The 27,136-nt window shown below is 37.6% G+C and overlaps 1 protein-coding gene across 4 annotated transcripts in view; it reads right to left on the bottom strand.

Moving 5' to 3' along the window:
• Window positions 1–27,136, bottom strand: part of LOC132111818 (collagen alpha-1(XII) chain-like) — a 73,758-nt gene that overhangs the window by 39,629 nt on the left and 6,993 nt on the right. For 2 of the 4 annotated variants that reach the window (XM_059519427.1, XM_059519428.1), the window contains exons 7-29: window positions 26,942–27,106; window positions 26,676–26,849; window positions 26,265–26,555; window positions 24,656–25,258; window positions 23,761–24,039; window positions 23,399–23,671; window positions 23,030–23,299; window positions 18,083–18,352; window positions 16,116–16,382; window positions 15,810–16,002; window positions 14,991–15,115; window positions 12,663–12,812; window positions 12,051–12,170; window positions 10,954–11,118; window positions 10,708–10,854; window positions 9,310–9,452; window positions 8,855–8,984; window positions 5,596–5,732; window positions 2,761–2,890; window positions 2,506–2,645; window positions 1,570–1,702; window positions 1,436–1,456; window positions 1,186–1,325 (exon numbers count right to left, since the gene is read on the bottom strand). In XM_059519427.1, the coding sequence (XP_059375410.1) occupies window positions 1,186–1,325; window positions 1,436–1,456; window positions 1,570–1,702; window positions 2,506–2,645; window positions 2,761–2,890; window positions 5,596–5,732; window positions 8,855–8,984; window positions 9,310–9,452; window positions 10,708–10,854; window positions 10,954–11,118; window positions 12,051–12,170; window positions 12,663–12,812; window positions 14,991–15,115; window positions 15,810–16,002; window positions 16,116–16,382; window positions 18,083–18,352; window positions 23,030–23,299; window positions 23,399–23,671; window positions 23,761–24,039; window positions 24,656–25,258; window positions 26,265–26,555; window positions 26,676–26,849; window positions 26,942–27,106 (4,466 nt within the window). Of the gene's footprint in view, window positions 1–1,185; window positions 1,326–1,435; window positions 1,457–1,569; window positions 1,703–2,505; window positions 2,646–2,760; window positions 2,891–5,595; window positions 5,733–5,844; window positions 5,975–7,246; window positions 7,393–8,854; window positions 8,985–9,309; window positions 9,453–10,707; window positions 10,855–10,953; window positions 11,119–12,050; window positions 12,171–12,662; window positions 12,813–14,990; window positions 15,116–15,809; window positions 16,003–16,115; window positions 16,383–18,082; window positions 18,353–23,029; window positions 23,300–23,398; window positions 23,672–23,760; window positions 24,040–24,655; window positions 25,259–26,264; window positions 26,556–26,675; window positions 26,850–26,941; window positions 27,107–27,136 lie in introns of all 4 variants that reach the window. The other 2 variants (XM_059519430.1, XM_059519429.1) reach the window with 2 other exon arrangements.

The raw sequence follows: 27,136 nt of genomic DNA on the forward strand, positions 1-27,136 counted from the left end.
CAATAATGTCAGGAAAGGCAAGCCACATCACAAATATGATTGCCGATAGGACAAAAAACAACGTGCAGTTTTAAGCTGTTATTCCTATGACTGCTGCCAGTGTACATCCTCTGCCTTCTAGATGAAGAAAACAGACACTGGAAAAGTCACTGCAATGACTGTAGTATAGGAAAACAACACCTCTGCACCCATTCAGATAGCATGAAAACATGATAGTAGTCCTGCTGACAAAAACATCGTAAAACAACTTAAGATTCGCCTTAAAGTTTTAGTTGGACCAGCATGCCACTGAAAAACAGCAACCTGCATTCAGATTCAGGCATTAATCTAAAGACATAATACAAACTACAGATCTTCAGAAATATTGTGCTGCTATTATACACTACCATTATATTGTGAAATATTATTACAATTTAAAACAGCTGTTTTCTGTGTGACTATATTTGAAAACGTAATTTATTCCTGTGATCTAAACTTATTTTTCCTGTCACCTTTGATCAATTTAATACATCTTTGCTGAATAAAAGTATAAATTAAAAACCTTATGACCCCAAAGTTTTGATGGTAATGTAGATTCAGATAGTAATTACGTGACTAATTAATTTAATTAAATATATATGGTATATCAGTACCTTCAACAGTGCATGTGTCACATAGAAACATTTAAAACTAGTTAAAGCAAAAATTGGTGATGAACTGTGACCTTTGATTTAAATGTTATCTTACATTCATGTTGATTAAAATGCTAATGGGCATTATGATTATAACTACCAACAAGCATCCGCCATTATTATATTTATCCTAATCTATCTCACATCATCATCTTTAATGGTGAACTCTTGATGACTCTTCAGCTAAGAATACTACTGTACACAGTACTTGCATTAACAAGATGAAGCCAACAGATTATTGAATGGTTGTGTTGCATTGAATCAGTAAATTAAAGGTGATGTGCACAATTCTTGATCCAATACAATTTCGGGATCCAAAACATTTTGTGAAATCATTCAACTCACATTTGGAAGAAGTCAAAATCTTGTTTGCCAAATGAATGAATGTTGGTTTAATTTAATACAGATGCTGTTTGTGGTTGGTCTCGCTAGTGGAAATGATACACATCACCTGTAATACTGTTATCCGTCAGCCAGATCTTGTGAACATAAAAAATATTGAAATGTTCTTTACGGATTGTGATCTTCCTCCTGCAACCGGTATGTAGGTGATCCTGTAGTTCTGTACTTTTCCAGGAGCGTGATCCCATTTGGCGGTGAGGGAGGTGGTAGTCGCATTGAACACCTGGAGGTTCTGAGGAGGTCCACTAGGAGCTAAGAAGGGAACAACATTTGATATTTCATTTTTTGTGTTATAACACATCCTCATGTCCATATGCAATCCAGATATCAAAGGTCATATAGCTGGAAAACAAAAGACTCACCGGGAGTAATAACCTTGGACACTGCAGTCAGAAAGGTGTAGAGAAGAGGAGTGAGAGTTTGTCAAATACACATGTGGTGTCTAAAAGTGCAGTAGATGGAAAAAGTTTATCATTTGGATTTTGTGGTTTCTTACATGTACGTTGGCTGCCCAAAAGATCTTCGCTCTCAGACTCATCAGGGTAAATTGCAGTGACAGAAACATCATAGAGAGTGTCTGGCTCCAGGTCCTCCAGAAAGAGAGTGGTGTCTTCGCTGTTCAGGATATCCTGAGCAAGACAGTGGTATTAGCTACATACTGAACAGCAGCTAAAGGAGCTAATACTACTACTGCTGGATAGTAACAATCAAACTATTACATGCAGGGATGTAAAAAAAAAAATCGAATTTTTGATTTAATTAAAAGTCTTTACTAAGTACTTAAAAAAATCATTAGGTGAAATAAAATGTATATTTATATAAAAAGATAAACTTGTTTTATTTCAGTTTGTTGCCAAAACAACATTTCTGTTTTTGTTGAAGAACTAAAACAGTTAAAACTGGAAACTAAAACTTAATAAAATCTATATAGAAATAAAAAATGCCAAAAACCCACAACAAAATAAATAAAATTAAAAAGAAATATATATATATATATATACATATAACCAATTTAAAATATGAAAGTATCCATAATTAATTTTATTTGAATATTTAAGAGCTGAGAAATGAAACACTTTTAACTTTTAAACATTCTTAGCTTATTTTAATAGATTTTTGAAAACAAGAGATTTTCTCACTGTAGTATTTTTAATGCATTTTATAGGTGTTTTTATTTTTATTTTATTTGTCATGTGAAAATCTGCTAAAAATTTGCAGAAAATTATAATACAGTGACACTTGAAAACAGCAAATGAAAAAATGAAATTGAAATTGACTAAAAAGTGTTATTTTTACTTTGTAAATGTAACTGAGTTAAAGTACAAATAGACATTTCAAGTAAAGCTCAGTTACTCAAATACCCAGTCAGAGTCATATCTTCAGTACTTCAACTTGATGAATCAGAACTCAAGTTTAGTCTCTGATGTCTTACATAACGAAAGTTGTTCTCTCCACTCTTGGTCCAGCCGACACGGTAGAGGGAGACATCAGGAGCGCCGTGCTCCCAGTGAGCCCTGAAACTGGTCTGAGTCACTTGAGAGAACCTCAAGTTCTTCGGAGGAGGGACAACATCTAGAAAACAGACAGCATGATAAAGAGTTTCAGGTTACAATTAAGCATTTGAAACATTTAGCAGTCAGATGTAAATTCAGTTTTGAGGTTAGTTATAGATAATGGAGCCTGTTACCTGTAATGGCTTGGTTAAGCATTGGGTTTGCAGTCCCAGAATCATACACAGGAGTCACAGCCACGTCGTATTCCGTTTGGGAAATGAGATTATCCACTCCTCTAGACGTCACATCTCCATCAACTTCAAGCTAAATTTAAACATGAGAAGTGCAGTTATGGCCACAAAATCCACATCTATGTAAGAGACCTGACAGCATCAGAAGGTCAAGGTTTGACTGGTTAGAACTGGCAATTAGCTAGCAGATGGATATTTACTTACAAATTATAATCCATTAATGATTCCATAGGACATAACATTACATAATCTATTAGATTGCACAGTTTAGATAATGTAATCTGACTACTCATTAATTACTTTTAGATTACTTTTAACTTAACTCGTTTATCACATAGCTTTGAATGCTGTATGTTAATAAAAATCTGATTGAGTATTTTAAAAAATATTATCTAATTACTGGAATCTGATTACATAATCCAAATCACATGTAATGGTTTACTACATTGAAAAAAGAGACTAATTTATATATTTTTTCAGAGGTTGGAAATAAAAATTTGTCACATTTAATTCAATGTATTACGTGCCATTTCTTTGTAAATATTTGTGTAATTATTAGCAATTTCTGAAGGAAAATTGTAAATCCTACAACAATTTTATAATTTGTGTCATATTTTGTGTATTCAGTACATGCACTTTGGGTCAAAATCAACAAAATCCATCTTTGCACTCCTGAAGCGACGCACAAACTGCATTTGAAGTGGCATTTAGATGTACTTAGAATGTTTAATATAACTCTGAGATGCATTTATACTGCCATTGCATAAATAATGTTAGGAATATAAAACTATGAAATGACACTTTAAATATGAAACTATAACCACCAGTAGGTGGCAACAAGTCACTTCCCTAAGAGTCACTGATTTGTTCAAAACAACTGATTCATTCAGGAATGAATGAAGTGACTTGCTGATTTAGACACTGTGTACTAGCTTACTATTCTTGCTATTTATGCGATTGAAAGACATGCAGAAAATAGTAAGATCGGTATACTACTATGCAGCTGTCTTGATTAATGGCTTATTGAATTATTGACTTGTCTGATTCATTCAGAAATGCTGAATCATTCAGGAACGAAACTAGACAGTCCTACTTAAAATCAGAGTGACAGCAACCTTATGAAGCATTTTTATTTATTATTTTGCTAGACAAGGGTTGAAATTGATTGGAGCAATGGAGCCTCAATATATATATAAAAGCACTTTAAGTTCCTGCAGAATATGACCTGATCTTTGATCTAGTGTCAGGTAACAGGAGTGCTGCCATCTGTCGGGCTTCTCAGGCTTACATCCACCTGTTTGTTTCATCTTTTCATCCCATAACGAAGAGTTATGAGCAGCACTGTGTTATGATTAATGTCTCAGGATGTGGAGCACAGCTGAGGCCAAAACTGCCACTGAGACTCATAGGATCATAGGAAAAAAAATCCCACCCATAAAAAAACACATCCCAAAGCACTGGATTGCTGAGTGCCACTCAAAACTCCATCTTTTTTTATCGTCTGTCTGTTCTTGTAATCTTTGGTAGATCGCCGTAACCGAAGCTCTGGAGAGCAGCTGTATTCTCTTTCGGCAGCTGCTGTCTCCACTTACTTGTGCAATCTAATTGCTGATATGTTAAAAGGTCCCAAATTCATCAACATGTGTCTCTTCTTGGTTGTCTGCCTGAATGCTTTGTGTAAACAGACAGGAATCTTTCCACAGGAAGGCTTCCACAGTGACCCAGCAATGCTTTGCACATTTGAAACAAGACTGTTGTTCAACAGCTGATAAGATGTGCACACAGCAGTCATGGCTACTGGCCATTGGGCAGTCGTGGCCTAATGGTTAGAGAGTCGGACTTGTAACCTGAAGGTTGTGGGTTTGAGTCTCAGGTCTGGCAGGGATTGTAGGTGGGGGGGTGAATAACCAGTGCTCTCTTCCACCCTCAATACCATGACTGAGGTGAGACCCTTGAGCAAGACACCGAACCCCCAACTGCTCAATATGGCTGCCCACTGCTCCAGGTGTGTTCACTGCTGTCTGTGCACTTTGATGGGTTAAATGCAGAGCACAAATTCTGAGTATTGGTCACCATACTTGGTCACACATCACTTTCATTTTCAATTAATCCTAAGTGCAGCGCTACTCAACATGTGGACAGCAGGCCACATTTGCCCTCGGACCACCTTGTTGTGGCTAGTGTGATATGATCTTCAAACAAATGTAAATATTACTTGATCAAATTCCTTTTACTATTAGACCTCCCACACTCTCGTGTGATCTTATTATGCTTTGAGATCTTTCTGCTTTCAGTGGTCATTATACTATACGGTCAAAGTCCAGACCAGCGAATTTTCTAAAAATGTACTGGAATCAGCAGTCAATTAGGATGATTCTGATATTAGAATAGAACTAAATGTTGTGGATAAACTCGTAAAAATTTTATAAAATCATTTAGCGCTATGATTCAAACAACTTTACAGTTCAAGTAATATAAGACTTGACAGTTTTATGAAATGATAAACCTTACATTTCTGCCTAATCAGCGATTATGTATGCTAGATGTAATTGGTCTGAACAAAAACTAAAGATGGGCTGAATGAAAATGCAAATCTAAGTGGTGATTTTGGAAAAGCAGAAATACATCATACGTAAAGCAGCACTTCACTTATAAAAACTCATTTTAAAGAAAATGCCATTGAAACATTTCTTAAAACAGTAAGATATTCATTCACAAAATCACTTTTTAATGTCAGAAAGGACAAATTTCTTCGAAAGCTGACATGTTTGTCCTAACCTCTTTCGCCTCTCCGTCCTCTGGCTTGTAAGTGATGATGTATTTACGAACAGCGCCGGGGGCAGCATCCCAGTCCAGCAGCATGGTGCTGTGGGTAACATCTGTGATCCTCAACTCACCAGATGGAGGAACAGGCACTGAAGAGAAGGGTGATACACAAAAAAAAAAAAACAGACAAACAAACGATGAGAAACAGACAGGCCAGCTAAACATCCCTGCTGAGGGGAAGACAGCCCTAGTGCCACCTACGGGTCACCCCCTGATCAGAGAGGGGGTCACTGGCGTAATCGCCGAACAGGCTGAAGACAGAAACTCTGTAGGCTGTGTTGGGACGAAGTTTCTTCAGCTGGACGTCAGTAACTGTCCCTTTCACACGTATCTGTGAATGTTAATCACATCACACATGAAAGGGATGGTGAACTTATTCAAGGGAACATGATGGAAAAAGGATTTACACCAATGTTTGAAAAGACCAGGTTGAACCAGTATGAATTTCTAAGTAAGATTATGAATCGATATGGATGCTGAAGCAGGGTTATTACCACCAACTAAAACTAAAACTATTACAAACAAATATCAGCCGTACTAAAATAACTAACAGGCTGAACTCAGTTCTAGTAGCCATGATGATGTCAACCAAAATTCAAAAAATCATTTCAGAGAAGAAGAAAGTTACATTTTAACAAAGAGTTATAAAGTTACCATGAAGAAAAATGGGCAAAAAGTGAATAGGCTTCATTTTGATTTCATGTTGAGGTGAAGCTATTCAAGAAACGGGTGCAGAGATGCAGGCGATAAATATCCAAAACACAACTTTCACTGGTCTTTTCAGCAGGACAGTTAGCACAAATACCTTTAAAATACCTATAAATCCTCTCTACAGTTTTCTATAGAAATTATGGCTGTAGAAATTATGGTTGAAATTATGGCTGTAATCTTTACTGAGATATCCGATTTTGTATCCCAAGAGCGATACAAAATGAATTATGAATTAAAAAAAAAAAAAAAAATATATATATATATATATATATATATATATATATATATATATATATATATATATATATATAAACTTAGTTTTTCTTTAAAAAAAAATCAATACCCTACTGGCAGACATTTGTTCTGATTCTAAACAAACTTTTGGACTTAATTTTGTCTCTATGTCTACAAACTAGAACAAAACTCTAAGAATATGTAACCCAACCCTGAGGCCCTGAAGCCATCTGATCCAAGACAGAACTGACGTTGAGACTTCTGGGTCTTCTCAATATGAGAAATACTTGAAAGAGAAACTGTGCTAACAAGCCCCAAAGCACTAATGAGCCGTTATTTTCCAAATGTTGCAATATAAAAGATGTTTCTGAATCCAATAAATGTAGACCCACTACCTGTGGTATCTATAATATCTCCAAAAATGCTTTCCATTTCCTCTTTCTGCTACAGTATGTCACAGTTGTTGACAGATTTGAGCTGCATAGCACCATTGGGTTCCCATTAGGACATTTAGTCCTGATGAAAATTATTAGCATGTTTATGTGTTTATTATTTTTTTTATATTCAGCTTCAAGACTGGACTTTCCAAAAGGCTGGCTGACTAGGTGAGACGGGTCGGCAGACTGGGCAGTGGTTGAAATGTGTGGCGTCACCGTACCTCCTGTTCCACAGAGGGCTCGGTGGCATTAAGGGCGCTGTAGAGAAGCATGTAGCCTGTGGCCCCTTCGGCCGCGTCCCATCTCACATTCATGGTGGTGGAGCGCACTTTGTAGATGTTCATGTTCCTCACATCGCTGAGAGGCACTATAGAGGGGGACATGACTTTTCTTTCTTTCTCTTGTGCAATTTGATCCCTGACTATCCATATAAGCGAACTGAAGCTTAAATGACAACATGGAAGCATTCCGGATGGAATGATGGATGTGTGACAAGGTGAAATGAAACGCTATGAGAGACAGTGATTGGATGAGAACAATCATAGGATGCTCACGTGATGGAAATAAATGACAGAAGGACAGACAAACAGATATGCAAATGTAGATACACAGACAAGAAATGAAATCATTTCCTGACACTTTGCGGTGCAAAGCAGCATCATGCCGTATGAAACATGGTTACATTCAGAGCGCTGTGAAAGGAATGATGACACTTGGGTTAAGTCATAATGTAAATGTAAAAAAAAAATTAAATGTGGCAAAAAAGGATACAGCAATATTAGCACATACACATTGAATAGCATTTTATCTGCAGTAACTGGCTAAACATCACAAAATAATTTTTAAACAGCAAAGATGCTTCTAAAATATAAATATTTCACTTTACAGAGAAATCTCACAAAACCTGACAAGAACTGACTTACATTTAAAAAAATATATAGGAAATTACACTTTGCAGATAAAAAATAAGAGCATTTTCAGTATCATTAACGTTCTGGTATTGACATATTACTAATCAGAGTTTCATTTGTTGGTAAGATTTTTTCATGTTTTTCAAAGAAGAGTCTCATCCTAACCAAGGCTGCATCGAAGACACAGTAAAACAGAAATATTGTGAAATACTACATTATTTTAAAATGTAGTTTATTCCTGTGATCAAAGCTGAATTTTCAGCATCCTTACTTCAGTCTTCTGTGTCACTTGATCTTCAGAATTCATTATAATATGCTGATTTGATGTTTCAGAAACTTTTCATATAATCAGTGTTGAAAAACATTGTGCTGCTTCATATTTTTGAAGAATGAATGAATGATGAATAGAAATTTCAAAAGAACAGCATTTATTGGAAATAGAAATATTTTAAATAGAAACATTATGAATGTCTTTACTGTCACTTTTGATCAATTTAATGCATCCTTGCTGAATAAAAGTATTACTTAATTTATAATTATTATTTTATTATTCGCCCAACTATTTTATGATATAATACTTATCAAAGTGTCTATCTTTGTATTGTGGCAGTACCATGGTAAAGTAATGGTGTGAGATTGTAAGAATATCATATATATCTATCAAATATATCAAATATAGTATTTCTGTGTAAAATGTACAAAAACAAGGTATTACAATGCAGTAAACTGTATTACCATGCTAATAGAAGTGCAGAACCAAATCCTCATTAATATGTCCTTCTAAAACAACAATTGCATTTGTCAATTATGCACATAATAAATGATTTTCAGCCTTTTTTGGTGTTCAGAAACATATTGTTGAGGAATTGTCTCTGTCTGTTGTGGTGTTGAGTGAATTGTGGGTAAATGCATACTTACAAGTTGTCTCTGAGCCTTTGAGAGGGTCGCTGCTCTCCTCTCCCATCACTGAGTGAACCTTCACGATGTACTCCGTCAGCGGAGTAAGATTCTCCAAGACCACGGTCGTCACCGTCCCGTCGACAAGCAACTGCAACAGAGGAACAGAATAAATGTGAGAGCTCACAAGAATAGAACATGACTGTGTTTGCAAAGAAGACACGTTAATTAACGTTAGCCTTTCCAAATTATCTCTGGACTTCCAGATTTCTGAAGAAATAGTTCTGGCTCAACATGAAATGGATCAAGTCTCACTTTGTCTTTCTTTGCTCTTTCTTGCTGTTAATGTGCATTGCATTAAGAGCTTTAGATGAGTTGCACAATAAAGTTTAATACTTAGGGTTGGTTCAAATCCTTAAGCCTAATAATAAGCAATAGTAATCATGGTGCTTTTCAAACATGTGAAGTGTTCCTACGTTTTGTGGCTCTCCTCCTGCAGTGCTCACATACTCTATGCTGTACTTCTCCACGGGGCCATCGGGGCCGACCCAGCTGACACGGAAGGAGTAATGGGTCACTTCTGAGGTCGTTAGATCAGTGGGTGGCTCGGGGCCTCCTCCTGTAAAGGGTAATGATGGTGATTAGAGTTTAACCTTTGACCCTTCACATACTCCAACATTAGACTGTCACATCAGGGCTGTTTCTGAGCAGAGTTGTTTGTGCTACATTTAATTTAAGTTATATTTGTGTAGATTGTGTAAGATTTTATTTTTGTACAGGGTTTTTTTCTTCTTTTTTTTTGCACTTACATTCACAATGAGACTTTTTTCTGATTTTCCAGACACCTTTGTCCCTTTTTCTGATGGTCAAAAACTTTAGAATTCAGAATATTGTAACATTATGATCATCTCAGAACTGGTTGTTTTGGCTCATGGCAGGTCTTATATTTAACTTTGCTACACTGAAAGAAGAGGAGAAGAATGTCCTCAAGAGATACAGGAGCCATGTCATTGTAGCAGCTCTAACAATGCTCTAATGTGTCTTGAAACGGCTGAAGATGAAACAAATAAGTCTAAAGTTCAAGTATGGAGAATATTAACATTCTCATGTCTTTTATTCCAGCTTTTTTTGTTTTTTGGTGGAGCCTGGAACATTTGTCTGTGCATTGATCGAGTTTCAGCATGTTAAACTTTCATCAAGGAAACGTCAAAGCCTTCAGGTATTTAAATTTCACGAAAAGGAAGAGAAAAGGTCAAATTAATTCTTGAACCTTTTAGGACGTAGCTTTGGATGGCACCCCATCAACCCCATCGCTGACATAATGACAATGCATTTATCCACCATTCACCACATTTAAATAGGGTGTATTTTTAGCCTAAGGCCTTAAAACGAGGTTGATCACAAATACAGGTAACAAATTATTTGGATAGTCCAATTTAGACAGTCTACCAACAGTAAGTAACTTTGCAAACAATAGAATATCAGTAGACTGTCTGCTTGATGTAATGTAATATAATATACAGATGTAAGGCAACATAAATGCCAGATTAAATTATGTCTCATCTGACCCAGTTCCACCCCTAGTATTAAAGTATCCAATTGTAATGTTTGTGTAAATGCATTCATGCCACCTCTGAGAAGCATTAAACTATCTATTTGTTTAAGATGCCTAAATGCCACATCAGAAGCTCTTAAATGCATTATTAGCAGTGTAAATTATTAGGCATTATACCTTCATTCTCATATAGATCACCCACTTTTTTACAGTCCAGTCCATTTTTTCTCTACATTTTTTCTTATTGCATATTCCTTTTCCGTCAGAAATACTGTACCTTTCAGCCTAATTGTTTTATCGAGTGTGACTTCAGTAATACCTGGACCCTTGACACTGTTACACAGGTTGTTTGTCAGGTCGTCCACGATGTCCAGCAGGAAGGAGAAGTCAGCCACGTTGTACATGTGGATGTCATCAGGATCGGAAGCAATGGTTCTCAACTCATTCTCATCTGCGTTCTTCACACCTGGAGATCAAAACCACAGAAGTCATGTTAATGCCCAAAAACACTGACTATTCATACCAGACCAAGTCTTATTGACCAAAAGGGAAAACCAGTTCCTACCAATGGCATACAGCTCAATGCCCTGATCGCGTAGGTTCTGAGAGTTGACCGTGATGTCATCCTGAGATTTGCCATCAGTAACCAGGACGCCGATCTTCCGAGAGTTCGGACGCATTCCAACATTAGCCTTGAAATTGTTCTGAAGGATGTAGTTTAAAGCAAGGCCTGTGAGATTAGAGAATATTGGTAATATTAGTCTAAATACACAACACAAGCAGTAAATCTACTGCAGACCAGTATTAACCCTATAAAGCTACTGTATCATTATTGATATGCAAATTTCTATGGCCTCTAAAGGATTGACATGATAAAAACCTTACTGAAAAAAATGCCTTCTTCCATCTGTTTAATAGCTTATTCTTTTTTCAAGTAAAATCCCTTTTAATATAATTGTACAAACTTCCACCTTTGGCTTGTTCTTCACTTGTCAGTTTGCTGTGTAATCTTCACAAATTTTTATAAAGCACACATAAGAATAACTTTTATATAGTTAGTCATATAAGGTAAGGTAAACACTCAACTGAAAAAATATTTTACTTTATCAATAGATTATATTGTAAAAAAAAAAAGATGCTTAACTGTGAGTCTCAAATATGATCATCAGGCATCTGATGGACATTTATTTCATCTCTCAATCATCATTGCATTGCATTGCATTATATGTTTTGATCATTTAAATATCAGCTTACTAAGACACATTTTGGGAGATAGAGTGAAAACATATTTACGCCAATTTATGTCAGTAGTCTACGATACTGCTATAAAGATCTCATTGATTTACATACAAGCTCTCAGTTCATCTTATTTTTTGATCACATGCTCAGTTTGTCTCTCTGAATAAAACTGAAGTGTTTTTCCATCACAAGCTTGAGCTCCATTATTCTCATTCTATTTTACTACGAGAGCCATAAATCTTGATGTATCAAATATAATACTCAACATACATGCAAAGCTTTTTTTTTCTTTAGATATTTTCCAAAGAGTCAATAAACTGCTCCATTTTTGAAATTGGACAAACTGTTAAACAAACATTCCATACAAACTGGAGGATTTCACCTCAAATCAAGTGTGTTTGGTCTGACATAGAGATGATGTACCAGTCAGAGTGTTTCCTCCTTTGTAGGGTAGATTGGCCACGGCTTCCAGTAGGTCTTCTCTGGTTCTGTGAGAGTTTAGGTGCCACTCAGTCTTTGGGTCTCCACTGTACTGTGCCAGACCTATAAACGGACAAATACAGTGTTTATAATTAAACACATAAGAAGATGCCATTCCTCAGAAGATTCTCTTTTATAGTTTAAAAGATCGAATATATATTTTGTTCTCAGATATTTATCCTAAAATGTTTGAAGAGCAGTAAAACATTTATAAGAAACAAAAGAGAGAATATTTGACATCCAGTATGAGTACACAGCTATAATACATCATTTGGCAGACCATTTGATTTTGGAGGTTCTACTGAGATCTCATTTTGATTACAGAATGTAGTATCCTGATTACTCAATCAAAGATTTAGACATTTTTTAGATATTTTCTGAACTTCTAAATAACACATTTGGATCTTTTTCTCAGGAGAAATCAACATCTGAGAAAACTTAGATTTGAGAGAGAATTCAAGAGGAAGAATTGAGATGTTTTGTGATTTTTCTCTCCTGTGCATAGCACTTAGTTGTGGATCTTCTCACTTTGGATACAGGATAAATTTCTCTTACCAATCTGGACACGATCCGGCCCGATGTCAAAGGCACCCACCATGCGTCCAATGAAAGACCTTATGGTCTTGAAGTTCAGACGACCAATGCTCCAAGATCCATCAACAAGCAGGACAATATCAGCCTGGGCTGTGGTTTTGCACATTATATCTATTTGGCCAGAGAACAATTCAGTCAGTTATCATAAAGTGATAAAAATAATTAAAACTTGCAAGCAGATGTAAACATCATAATTAATTGTGATTTGCAATAAAGAATGTAGAGATTTATTTTGTAAAACCGTTTATTTGGCATTTTGGAAAGACACTGTTTTTTTTTTTTTTACATTTTAGTCTAAAATAACATATTTTAAACCAGAAAATCCATTTCTGTAAGATATGTCTTTGTCTGTGTCCCATCCTGCTGTCTCTCCAGAAACCTGAATGAAGGGAAAAAGAGGGGAAAGTGCCGCCCATCTGGCCCTGCTCAAAAAGAACATGTTGCATAATTGTCAGATTTTTAGATCATTCCCTTAAGCAAAAAAAAAAAAGATATATTTAATGGATATAGCCAGCTAATATTTTAAAACGCTGTGGTTATTATGTTTATAAAATGTGTTATCTAGACATATCTGTGTGGAAATTTCTTAATAGTAATAAAATGAATTATCTAAGGATTTAAAAGAGATTTATTAGCCAAACAGGTGCTTTTTCTCAGTTGTAATATGGAATTCTCACATCTAAATTATGACCCCTTGTACCCTAAACACTAAAGTCAGGAACATACCTTCAGCAAAGTCAGCAAACACCAATGCAAATCGGTCATTCATCGTCACACGCCAAAATAAAATACTAGGTAATTAAAAATATTCCTTAAAATAAAGACTTCACTTTTAACAGCTAATGATATCAATCAATATCCTGCAAACTTCCCTCTCTGTATTATTATAAAGATACAATGAAATGCTCTTTGTAATGCAAGATGAATAAAATATCTGTGAATAACTGAAAGGATAGACAAAGAGTGTCCTTAAACAAACCCAGACTGCTTAATTTGGGGTCAGTAAGTGTCTTATGCTCACCAGGGCTACATTTATTTATATAGTAAAAACAGTTATATTATGAAATAATATTACAACTTAAAATAAATATTTTCTTTTTTGAATATTTTAAATTGTAACTGTAAATGTGTTTCTGTAATCAATGCTGAATTTTCAGCATCATTACTCAAGTATTCAGTGTCACATGATTCTTCAGAAATCATTCTAATATGGTTCAATGAGCATTTCTTATTTGTTGCTGTATCAAATGTTTGTGATAGATTATTTTCAGTTATTTTCATGATACAAAGTCGAAAAGAAATATAAATCTTATGTAATATTATAAATGTCTTTTAATTAATTTAATGTGCATTTGCTAAATAAAAGCATTCATTTAATAATAATAAAAAAAGAATAATACTGACCCCAAACTTTGAATGCTAGTGTATGTGTTTATACATATACTGGAGCCAAAATATAATACTGAAAATCTGCTTTAGAAAATATATTTTAAAACTGAAAATGACCTGAATATCTTAGAAATTAATTCAAATTTATATATGTATAATGAGAAAAATGCAAGAGAGAAGCATTTTAACCATGATTTTGGGAACAAGTGTAAACTATGTACCAATATTTCCATAGAACTAGTCCAAAAAGTCACTGTATTGTTGGGTTGTTATTTATATATATATATATATATATATTTTATATATAATTTTTTTTTTTTTTTTTTTTTTTTTGCATCGCATGCAAATTACAAGCTGAGAGCTCTAGTCTGGGAATATATGCTTTTCCCTCTCCTGTCGATGTCAGTCAGCCGACCCTCATCATCGGACCTGTTTCCAATTAGGAGCAACATACCAGACCAGGGTCAACCGACCATGAGAGCCTTCATTCAACCAAGTTGTAAAGCATTAGTAATTGTGAGCAGATATTCTTTCTCGCTCTTGAAAGTCAAGAGTCCTTCCATGCAAAGGCAGAGATATGGCTACCATGTGGCGCAGTCACCCTGTCTGCTCTTTCACAACACAATTAGCTGTGCTGAAAGATATTTGCCATTACTCAAAGCACTAGACTGCAGGCCTACTTTTCCAATTCAAGACTGACCTACGCTTTGTTATATATGGATTCACTAAATGAAGAGCAGACACAGTAGATTTGTTCCATCTATCCTCTGTTACAAAATGAACACTGTATGCTCATTGTTTTGGAACTCAAGTAACTCCCTACATACTGAGCTGAATACTCTGCAGTAACACGAGATCTGATTGGTGGGTTTCTCAGAAAGGGTTTTTTATTAAACGCACCTTGAGTTTCAAAGGTTGGGGGTTCAGGAGCATCAGAGAGGGTGGTCTTCTCCTCTCCAGCCAGTGGCATACTCTCTCCTCCGTCAAACATACCAAGCACACTCACTGTATACTTAGTGCCGGCCCTGAGATGAGAGGAACACAAAACAGTCAACGATCTTATTAATTAACCTTAAAAGGCTAATAGATCACATTTCATGGTTTTCACATGACATCACACCCTTAGTATTCATCCATAGAAAACTTTTATAAAGGAAATACTTTATGTAGCTTAATGCATTAAGTCAGTGATATTAGATGACCAAAGTATACAGTTTATTAATTAAAAGCAGAATATAAAAGCAACACAAAGTTACATGCTAAGCATTTTCCAATAGAAAATATAAAAAAACGTGCAATTTAGCGCATTGCATTCATATTCAGAGCTCAACTGCAATTTGATATTTTAATATCACTGTATTACTTTTTTTAAATATGAAACAAATTTACTGTAATAAATTTTTCTGTAATTCAGCAGTAGTGTCATTATTGAGCTCAATTGAGATAATTGTTGATAGTTCAATAAGTGCAGATTTTCCAGTGTTCAATCTAAATATCTGTGGTTTGAAACAGATGGTAAATTTATAGGCCTGTGCTGAAGTTCTTTGTATGGTTATCCCTACAGGTCTTTGTGACTGAAAACTAGCATTGACATGTTTTAAGAAGGTACATGTTGTCCACTTGATTTCACACTGACTTTGAAGGTGTTTATAGGGCATATCTTCAGTGTTCAGCAGATGTCTGTTAAGTTTTTCATGTGTCTGCATTGCCGTCTCGTACCTTAGCTCCTCCAGAACCACTGTGTTGTCATAGGGGCCAACTAGCAACTCTCCCAGGTCCCTTTCCTCCCCGGTGGGATGGAAGGTGACCTTGTAGCCCTTTACATCCCCAGGAGCATGATCCCAGGTCACCCTGAAACTGGTTTTAGTGGGCTCTGAAGTTTGCAGGTTTCTGGGAGCTTTATACTGAGACACTACAGAGAAAATAAAGGGTGACAAATTAGACAGCAAAGAGGATGAACCTGTTCACAGTCAAATAACAACTTCTAGCTCAGCTCAAGTTGTCCCATATCTGCTATTTACTCACACGTGGTGCCTTCTCCTTGTCTTTGTCTTCCATCACCAAACCTGTAGACGGGAACCACTGTGATATCGTAAGGGGTTCGTGGCTGCAGTCGTCTCAGGACTAAAGTGTTAGTGCCCCCTGGTGCTTTGGAGACTAACTGGCGTGTCTCACCCTGAGGTTTATACGATACCCTATAATTGACAACATTGCCGGGTGCTGGTTGCCATGTCACTCGCATGGTCCTCTCTGTTTCTTCTGAAACTATAAGAACTCTGGCAGCGGCGGACACTGTCAGGGAGATAAATGAAAGACAATGTCCATTAAATGTTGGATTGATTCAACCATATATCCTAGGGTTCAGGAAAAGCAAACCAACTAAATAATGAAAGTTTGTCTGCCAAGATAATCTTGATCCAAACACAGGCCACGGATCTCCAAACCAGATGAATCCAGACATGTTGTACATCATGCATAACGCAGACTGTCTGTAATGTTCTGCGGTGACAGGAGTGTTTTTACGCAACAGGGAAAGGAATGAATTGTCTGCTTTTAACAGGCCTACGGAACACTTTCACACGGAGAGACCTTTTACAAATTAGGAGTTTATGGATGGAAAATGACACAAAGAATCCCTGATCCAAAAGGACAATGTGTGTTAATGTTGGTATTTAAGGAGGTAAGAAATAGAGTAATGGCAACACACATAAAATGGAGCCGCCTAAACCAGAAGAATGTTTTCAGCTCAAATGCTGCACTTTTTAGATGACGGACAATAAATAAACCACCAGACAGCAAGATAAACCAATAACAGATTTACAGCACGCTTAACCAGTTCTAAACTGGAGTGAGTTGCCCCACTGAATAAGTAAGAGGGTGAAGAAAGTGCTGTAGATTGTGTTGAAATCCTGCATCACTTGATAATAACGAGCATGTGAAAATCATTAAATCCACCACTACACACACTCCATACACTACACCATTTGTTACAATAGCCCACAGCGAAGGTATTTTAGAGGAAACAGTGGCAATGACGCAAACCTATGGCAATGACGTCCTGTCCCCGCCTGGTGTTGAGCTCATGAAAGGATATGGAAGTCACTCTTTCACTTTTTCCACATCAGACTGAACACTGAGACGTTTCTGTTATAGAGCTTTTGTCTCCAGCATACTTCTGAGAGCATGTCATTAAGTTGCAGAGTGTTCTTAAAACAGACATTAAATTCAAGAAATGATTTTGTCATTTACTGAAGAAAATGTAAGTGATGCTTTCCCCAAAATCCAAAACTAGGTTGTAGGCAAACTGGGAGATCAGATGCCCACGTTGCATATTTCTGTATGATTGCTTGGGTGTTCTAAAGGCGCAGAGTCATTTGCAAAATGTTGGCATAATTTAACAGACAGAAAAGTGCCTTTGTGTGAATTGTCTAGAAATTTATGACAAACAGCCAAGAAGTCTAACCATGCAGCTTTCTGTTGCACCAGCTCATGGACCAACTTGAACATGAGTGAAATTTGCTTGAGTAAACTTTTCACCCTCACACATAGATTTCTCTTGATAATTAATAAATTTCGCCCAATGAATTTCGATAAGCAATCTTCGATTTGACTGCGCCTTAAGTGGTTGCTTGTTGGCTTGGGTTCAGTCTTTAGGGTTTGTCATCATTTAGGTAAAACAATTTGTTCATTCATTGTTAAGGCATCCAATTCTGAAAAAATTGGCTGAACACTTTACGCAGTTTATCAAGCACAACACATTTTTTTTTATTTTTTCCGCAGACTTATTCAGATTTGGATAAGTTCAGCAAATACTTCACTGAGGTTTATGTGCATGTCCGTGAAACATGCTGATATTATATACAGCATTTCAAGTTTTTTTCCTCTCTGGGGTAGGTTACCTCAGGACGAGAGGCCTACTTCAGACAAACAGAGTGAGGTAAAGAGCGTTTGGTCATATGCAGCATTCATTTTGCAGGTGGGAATGGTCTTACCATCTGTGGTCTCTTCTCCATGCAGCGGCTCCCCCTGCTTACTGCTGTAGGCAGCGTAGACAGAAACCTTGTAGCGGGTCTCCGGTGTCAGTCCATCCAGAACAGTGGTGGTTATGTCCCCGGAGACAGTTTTCTCGCCAGCTTCCTCCGAAAAGAGGGATTTCCAGGTGACCCGATAAAGGCGGACATTGCCAGGGGCAGCAGTCCAGGATGCTACAAAACTATTCTCAGTGACATCTGAAGTAACCAGATTCGTTGGTGAACCAAGCTCTGAATGATTGAGAAAAAAAGACAAGTAAAACAGAGATTGAGTAGCTGATTCACCAGCACTCCTGCTTCCCTTACTTGGGACTGGCAAACCAAAAATCAGCATCCAATGCTGGTCGCAGCATGCAAAACATACCTATGCTGGTGACCACCAATGCTGGATTTTCAGTAAGGACTTACAAATCACCTAAAACATTTAACACCAGCTTGGCCAGGTTTAGAGACTGATTAGACCAAATAAGACCAGATTTTTGGGGTTATTAAAAACCGCTTGTCATAATTTTACAATAGCACTTTTTGAATTTGATTTGGAAATGGACTGGAAAATGGACAAAAGACTTTTGTACTTTTTGGAGGTTGACAGGCCTGATTAAAGTTTACTTTCACTGAAGATTAAAAAAGAGCAGTGGTCTCTTTCAGTGTTCCCCAAAGTAAGAAAACTATATAGTTCAGAACAAAATAAATCTGAGAAATTTGAGTGAACTCTTTGGTTAAATTTATCTTCTGCGTAAAAACGCGGGTAGCTTGCGATTGCTTTGATTTACTCTGTAAGTAATGCATACCCTGGAAAACAGCTCTGCAAAAATAATCTATCTCCCTGCTGCCACACATCTGTCATCACATCTACTTTCCATTGAACACGAAACCCGATCCATTAAACACAGACTGCTAAAACTGCAGATGTAGCTCGCTTTTTGTTCTGTGCCATACCACCTACCTATCTTCTCTCTCTTTCTCTCAGTTCTAAATTGAATGGCCCGAAGCAAAAGAGAGGAGAGGGACTTGAAATGATATGCAATTTTGCTGACAGCATAGTGAACTAGAATAAACTGCAGTGTACAACTTCCACAGAAATACCTCTCTCTCTCACAATCCAGCCTCAGGTTCTTATGACTTTTGGATAGTCACCTGTCTCCCAGACATTGAGCTCTGCTGGTCTAAAACAAACTTAACGGGCCATTTTTCAATCTAGAACAACAGCCCAAGTAAAAGGGCAATTACCAGGCTCTTGGTCATAGCTCAAACTGGGACTAGATAGCTCATAGACCTGGGAGGTTAGGGACTGCAATGACAGGATAACTACTGAGGAAAATTATATCCCAGTTTCTTTCAAGAGAGGTGCTCCAAAATCGAATTCTTCTTAAATGTCTGTACAGGTTTTTGTTTTACGTTGGAATATTTTAGACAGTTCAGAAAAAGTTCTACGTCCACCATAGGGGTCTGATTTTACTGACAGAGCACAGAAAAGAGCAGATCGTATGTCTTCTGCAGGCTGCTTTTGATTGTTAAAATGCAGATTAACTGCCAATGCCAAATGCACCTCTACTCAGAAAACACATGCTATTAATGGTTATTCATTTGTGGTTTTGCACTGATTAAAAAAATCAAGCCACTAAACAGAGACGCAACAGTGCAGTACCATGAATGATTTTATTAATGCTGTCCTGATATTGTTATATGTTGAGGCTAGATTTATACCAGACTTCTTTCGGACCTTCACATATGCTATTTTCCTTCTTTGATCCTTGTTTTAGCATTCCATCCAAGCAAAATGTTGATGTTAACTGGGAAAAGGAGTTTTAGCACTAAGGCGACTGTCATCCTGAATTATTTCACTTTGGAAAAGTTTGGAGTGCCTGGAAGCAAGACAAATTCTCCAGTGCTATGTCCTTCTGCACATTCACATTCTCTTGACAAAAGGTCTGACTACCTACCTTTTTTGGGGGCTTTTGTCTATATTTTGATAGGATGATGCCAGGCTACACAGTAGGCAGTGGAGAACAGGGTCAGGAAAAGAGCGACTTGAACTTGCCCACTTGCCTGCACGGTACCCTGCCTTTGACTAACCATCTCATGCATATTACAGACATATTCATCCTCATTCAAACCATACAGGAAGTCAGAACTAGACGTATACCTTAGTATACTGTAACATTTTACATGTTGCTTACATGACTACATTTTCTTTGTGCAGTTTCAGCACATAACAGCAGGGACTAAATCGAACCAGCCAAAGTTTGAGCCTCTGGTCATAGGTGCCCACTTACAAAAACAAACATAGATCTTCGTAATTAAAAATTTAGCACCAATTTCTATTGATTTCCTCTTTGTAGCTGTTCCATATGGACTTCATGTAGAGCTAATTTCTGGATCTTCTCATCGGTGGCCACATTCAGAAAAAGCAAACAGTCTAAGAAATCGATCTTTAAGAGGTAATAAACCAGTGGGGTGGTCACAAACTGAGAACACATTGGTAAAGAACATTTTGAACGTCCTTTTGAACAACTGCCATACAAAATGGACAAAAACATCTCAAACTATCTTGCATGACTTACACTTGGATAATCTCAAATAGCACACTGATTAAGATTTGCAAAATTTGCCTGGGATCTAACTTGACAGCGCTTGATGAGAAAATGAGGTCTGTTCTCTCTCTTCTCACAGATTTCAGCTCATATTCAGTAAAACAGGGCAGAAGTCTTGGTTGAGAGACAATCTGGTGCTGACAAAGATCTCACAGCCCAAGCCCATTTTTCCACAAAAACTATCATGAGACAAAACTCATGCTGACTGCAACCACATTCACCAGATGTGAAAACACAAAGACGCTCTGAGACCCCCCGACAAAACTGGCGGATTTAGAAAAATAAGTTTACATTTTTGAATTAAGAAGCCATGCGAGCCAACATTTGTAATGGTATTTTTAACAATTCCATTTAATAGGCTAAAGAGGAGATGCAGTGTAAGCTGGTCGGTCCCTAAAGCCCTCGTTTAAGGTCACTTCCTAATTGCCTTGACTGAGTTTGGCCCCACAGTGCACTTTTCTGGGGGCTAAAACAAAGAAAGCTGTGTTATGCTCCAGGATATGGAGTTAAACGCAGCTCAGTTTGGAAACGCCTTGTCATCGGCCAAAAATGTGTCACGTTTCCTTTAACTCTTCATCGAAAGGCGGCTAGAGTCAGCATACATAATGACAAGCCTCTGAAATATGTGCTTTTGTATAATGAGAGGAGGACAGTCATTAGCGGTCCCGGTTAGATGCTGTAATTGGTCATTTTAATATGACACTGCTTGAAATACTTCCGAAGAAAGACATGCAGTAATTATTGGGCATTTATTTTCAAGCTAAAAATCTTGGATGAAATTGTTTGGCGGTGGCTAATATTCAACAAGCCCACACATTAATGATAGGTCTGATATGCTTTTTATCAAGAGAATACTGAGAGAGACATGCACTTCACAAAAAAGGAAGCATTTTTTTATGTTTGACAGAAATTGGCTCTTAGTGGTTTGAGACCACTCGTGTAAGCCAGACAGCAACAGGACACAAATAACTAGCAATCACTAAAAATCCAGCACAGTCTCCAAAGAGTATGTAATCTATATATCGACATGATGTGGTTTTTAAATTAGTAACTTTAGAAAAGTTAGAACAGAACAGAACTATACACTGTATGATTTAAGTTAAAACCCCCAAATTCTGATTACTAGACCACAGTTAGACACTAGAAAAGATGAATCCAAACCAATATCTTTCAAGGTTTTGTTTCCATTCACTCTTCTTGCAATGCTAAGCATTAGTGAGGACATTTTTACAAACTCAGCTAATTTGTCTGCTGCCCACACACCAAATGTATAAACCCAGAGCGTGTGGGAATCCACACAGTGAGATCAGTCATTAGATGACACATCTAAAAGGTCATCCATTTGGTCCCTAAAATTACAGAGTTCACTTCACACTGACAGACATCAAGTATTTTAGGTACTCTGTACGTCATTACTCTGTTAAGAGTGTGATATAGAAGTGTGCAAAAAACAATTAGGGTAGCAGTTAGTATTACGGTTTCCCTTTAACACTTTGCCATAAAGTTCTGTATGTGCCAATATTTGTAAATGATCATATTTTGAGAATTTGATAGCATTTTCTGACAGCCCTTTTTTTTTTAAACCATTTTGAGAGACTTTTGATAAAATATTGTGTCAGCAATATGTGTATTATATCATATAGATTGGCATTCTCATAGTAGCCAAACTGGCTTTAGGTTATCTGCATCTATTATTGAAAAAGCAGTGTAGGTCAACCACTGGTCCAGACTACCATCATGGTGTCTTAAACCACCCATCACCCATCAGTTTGTATTTAACCAATTAGAGCTTTATCAAAAAGTTGTAACATCTCTAGAACAGACATAAGTCAAAATAATCACTTTAGTAAAGGTGTAACAAAATTTCTAAAAAAAAATATATAAATATAAATAATAAAAAATATATATATATATATAAATAAATCCCCTGTCCAGGGACTTTTTTCTTTTTTGCCATGCATTGTTCATAGAGCTCATTAATTGTAGCGGTGCCTCAGGTGTTGAAATAGATTTATACAGGTTCACACATAGGCCTACTCCGTTTGCAGTGTGTATACAGTATGTGTGTGGTGCAGAAGCAGCAGCAAGAGCACATAAATGTAACGCGAAAGCACATTAAAATAATGCATGAGCGCAAATCTTTGTTGACCTTGTCGACAGCCATTTATGCATGTTTGAACTTGTTGTTCTGTAGCATATGCAGCAAAAATATAAATTGGTGGTTTATTCTTAAACCAGTCAGTAAGCTCCAATAGTGGAAGCATAGTTACAGTTTAATATTTATTTTTTGTTATTTAATTATATATATATATACCTTCCAGAGTGGTGCCTGTTCCCATCAGTGGCGCTCCAAGTCCAGAGGTGTAACGAGCACTAACGAAGAGCTCATACTCGGTGTCCGGTGACAAATTTTTCAGCAAAGCAGTTGTTGTGTCTCCTTTAACAAACATTTCTTTTATTTCCCCACCATCAGATTTGTAGGCCACATGATATTGAAGCACATTGCCTGGAGCTGCCCGCCATGAGACCCTCATGCTGGACACGGTCTCGTTGAAGACCCTCAGGTCACGTGGAGAGCCCCGAACTTAGAAAGAATAATAAATATGGCATTAATTAATTCGTTTTTGAATTTCAAGAGAACATAATCATAAGTAAAAACAACAAAACTTCCGACAGTGCTGACCTTCTTTAGTGGTTCCTTCAGTGTCCATGGAAGGACCCGCTCCACTTGCATACTCAGGGTACACTGTGACACGGTAGGTTGTGACGGGTAGCAGTTCATGGAGCACAATGGTGACCTGACTCCCATCAGTTTGTGCTTCCAGTTTATTTCCTCCACCCACTGGCTCATACAACAGTCTGTACCTCAGCACTGCTCCTGGAGCGGCTCTCCACGACACGCGGAAACTGTCTACAGTCTCTTCACTCACCACGAGGTTACGGACAGAGCCTAATTCTGAAATGCGAGAGCAGTGCGTGTTATCAGTCATATGCAAACAAAGCTGAATATGTCAGTGATAAACGACTTTGACTATCATTAAATACCTTCTAAAGTCGTCTCCTCCCCTATTAAGGGAAAACTGTCTCCTTTATCATACTGGGCGATGACGTTAACCTCATAAGTGGTCAGGGGCATGAGATTGGGCAAAATCGTAGAGGAGGTGTCATGAGGAACCACCAAAGAGATGTAGTCTCCAGTTATGTCAGCCGCTGGCCTGAAGCGCACCAGAAAAGACAGGATATCCTCTCCGTCAGAAATCCACGAGGTCCTGAAGCTTCTTGAGGTGACCTCAGAGAAGCTTAGCGACTTTGGTGGAACCAAACCTGTATGACAGAACACATCACTATAATCACATTTCCCATGTTTATTTTCTTGAAAGTGTATCATCTGGCTTTCAATAAAGATGTTTGATCTTACTTGCAGATTTGCTCCAAGAGAACCTTTAGCAATACATTCTAAATATACAGGAGTTAACACAATAATACAATTGAAATATGTGGTGTATTCCAACAATTTAGTATTGATTATGATGATGTTGAGATGTTGATTATTTATTGTTTATTATATATAATCTGTCCTCAACAGATGTTTCCAGAGCCTGTGTGTGATATGAATTTTTGTTGATCCTGGAACATCATTAAATACATCAAATAAAACATAGTCTGAAACCTATCCTTAACTAACTACCCAGAGTAAACCGCTTATCATAGGGAATAGATAGGCTGATAAGACTGAACTGAACTGAAGTTCCTAACCCTGGCCCTAACCTTTCTTCATTCATAAAATTTTATGGTGGATTCCAGGTCCATCAAGACTCTTGATCCAGAAACATGTCCTACTTGGAAAGCATTTTAAGCTCTCCATAAATCTCGCTCACATAAACATGAATAGAAATGACAGAAAATTCAATAAAAGAATATAATTGAAGGTAGCACATACTTCTTTTCTTGATGTTATGGAGCTCCTGCTCAATTCTTAGGCAGATGGATGTGGTTAGTTCCTTGGAGATCCGCTGAAAAGAATCAAAGTCTTCCACCTCAAACACATGGCTATCAGCAGGAACATTGGCAATCGCCTCCAGCTCGGAGCGCACGGCGTCCTTGACTCCCACGGCGAAAATCTCCACGTCTGCATCCCTTAGTTTGTTGGCAGGGTTTTTGAAAGAATCTGAGGACTTGCCGTCTGTGATGAGCACCATGACTCGGGGCACGTTATCACGAGCACCACGGGCTGGAATGAAGATCTTTTCCCTTACATAGGTCATGGCCTTGCCAGTGTTGGTGGAGCCTCCACGGTAGGGGAAGGTGCGTACTGCACTGAGCACAGCTGCATTGTCACGGTGCTTATTCAGGGCAAACTCAGTGTGAGGATCCCGGCTGTACTGAACCAAGCTGATCTGCACTTTGTCGAGTCCAATGTCAAAAGAATTAACGAGCACTTCAAGGAAGGATCTAACTTTAGCAAAGTTAGCCAGTCCTATACTGTACGAGCCATCGACCAATAGGACAATATCGGCTTGGACCTCGACTTCTAGGGAGCACTCTATAGGGGACAAAACACAAGACTTAACAACCTGTCTGTTTGGAAATTTTAAATATAATTATTTTACATTTTGAGGGTAAACAGATATCAACAAGTACCAGTACATAGATAAACTATGGATACGGTGACACACTACACAACTTTTGCCATTATTTTTGCAATGGTTTACAGTCTGGGGGACTCAACACTAACTCAGATAAGTCATGTAGTATATTCCATCCTATAATAAGATGGCTAAAGATTTAGGCTGGCAACTCAAAGGTTGTTGATTCAGTCCCCATAAGAAGGTGATACATGAACAGTTGCATCCTTGATCAACACAATTCAAGGAATATTTTGTAGTGCTCAGATCTCTTTCATACCTCTCTGCACTCAAACTTAGTGCACTGTGATTGAATACTTTGGACACCTGACCTGTTTACACCTGATATTAAGAAGTGTTTTTGTCGATCCAATCACAAGAGGACAACACTAAATACAGATGTGAACGGTGTGTAAAATGTTTTGAGCTTGTCAACTTTGAGGTAGTAAAAAACACATTAGACTGGATTGTTCTTATACTGGACACTTATGTGAAAAGACTGTCTTCTCTGCCTGCTGACCTAATTCTACAACACTGCAGGATGTGTTAGCCAGACAGGATGTAAATTTTGCCATTTGAAATGTTCTAAGGCAACAAAAGCTCAATGCTGTCGTACCAGTAGATTTTAAAGCTGCTGATCTCTGAAGTTCTTTTGTAAATTGTGCAAGTTTATTTTACAATATTAGATCAAAAGATAAGAGAAAGACCATATATACAATTGCCCATAACCCCCCTTCCCCCCCCCCCCTCAAAATCAGGACAGGAATGGTTGAAAGTGGAAAAAAGTTTTGGATTAAAAAAAAAGGTGTAAATGGAAATGTGTTTCCCTTGTCTACTTATGATCAGACTGACCAGAATGCATCTTAATACCAGGTATAAACAGGGCCTTGGAAACATGATCGAAATGAGTTGTTAGCATCTTACCTGTAGACACCTTCACAGGCTGTGTTTTCTCGCTGACAACTTGTGGCTTACTAGGGGTCAGACCTTTGAGGGCAAACAGACTGATATCATACTCTGTCTCAGGAGACAGGTCTCTGACATTGGCCACAGTGAATGTGGGCCCCATGTAGAGCTCCTGCTTTTTAGCAGCAGCAATCATGGGGAAGACCTGCAGCTTATAGCCTGTGATGTCACCAGGAGACGAATGCCACGTGATTCTCATGGATTTGGAGGAGATGTCAGTTACTCTGAGTTCCGTAGCTGGTTCAACAACTGGGGTAAAAAAGGACATAAAAGATACTTATAATTTAAAGATATTTATGATTTATAAATCTTCCAATAACTGGTCAATTCTCTGTGAATTTAGTGGGATTATGTGTGCATGGGCAGTACCTTCCTGACCGCTTGCAAGGAAATTGAGCTGCTCCTCCACACCAGAGCACACCTGAGTGATGAGCTCCTTCTGCACCTGATTGATAATGTCAAAGTTTGGGACATTATAGATATGCTTGCTGTGGGGAGTGGAGGCCATCTCCCTTAACTCATCCTCATCTGCTCCTTTGATACCTGAAGACATAAACTGTGGCTTGAAATAGTGTTCCATACAGTTTTGGATTATGAAGATCAAAAACATGTTCAACAGATGTGTAGACACTTACCCAGGACAAAGATCTCTACTCCAGTGTTTCTCAGCCGTTCGGCGTACTCCCCAACTGGGTCTTGTGATTTTCCATCCGTGATGATCATGGCTACTTTTGGGTACCCTTTCCTGGCTCCAGCCGACACAGTGAAAGTGTTTTTCACCAGATAGTCCATTGCATCACCTGGTTGAGCGTGTAAGAATCCAAGATACA

Source organism: Carassius carassius, chromosome 31 (assembly GCF_963082965.1).
Source record: "Carassius carassius chromosome 31, fCarCar2.1, whole genome shotgun sequence".
Lineage (NCBI taxonomy): Eukaryota > Metazoa > Chordata > Actinopteri > Cypriniformes > Cyprinidae > Carassius > Carassius carassius.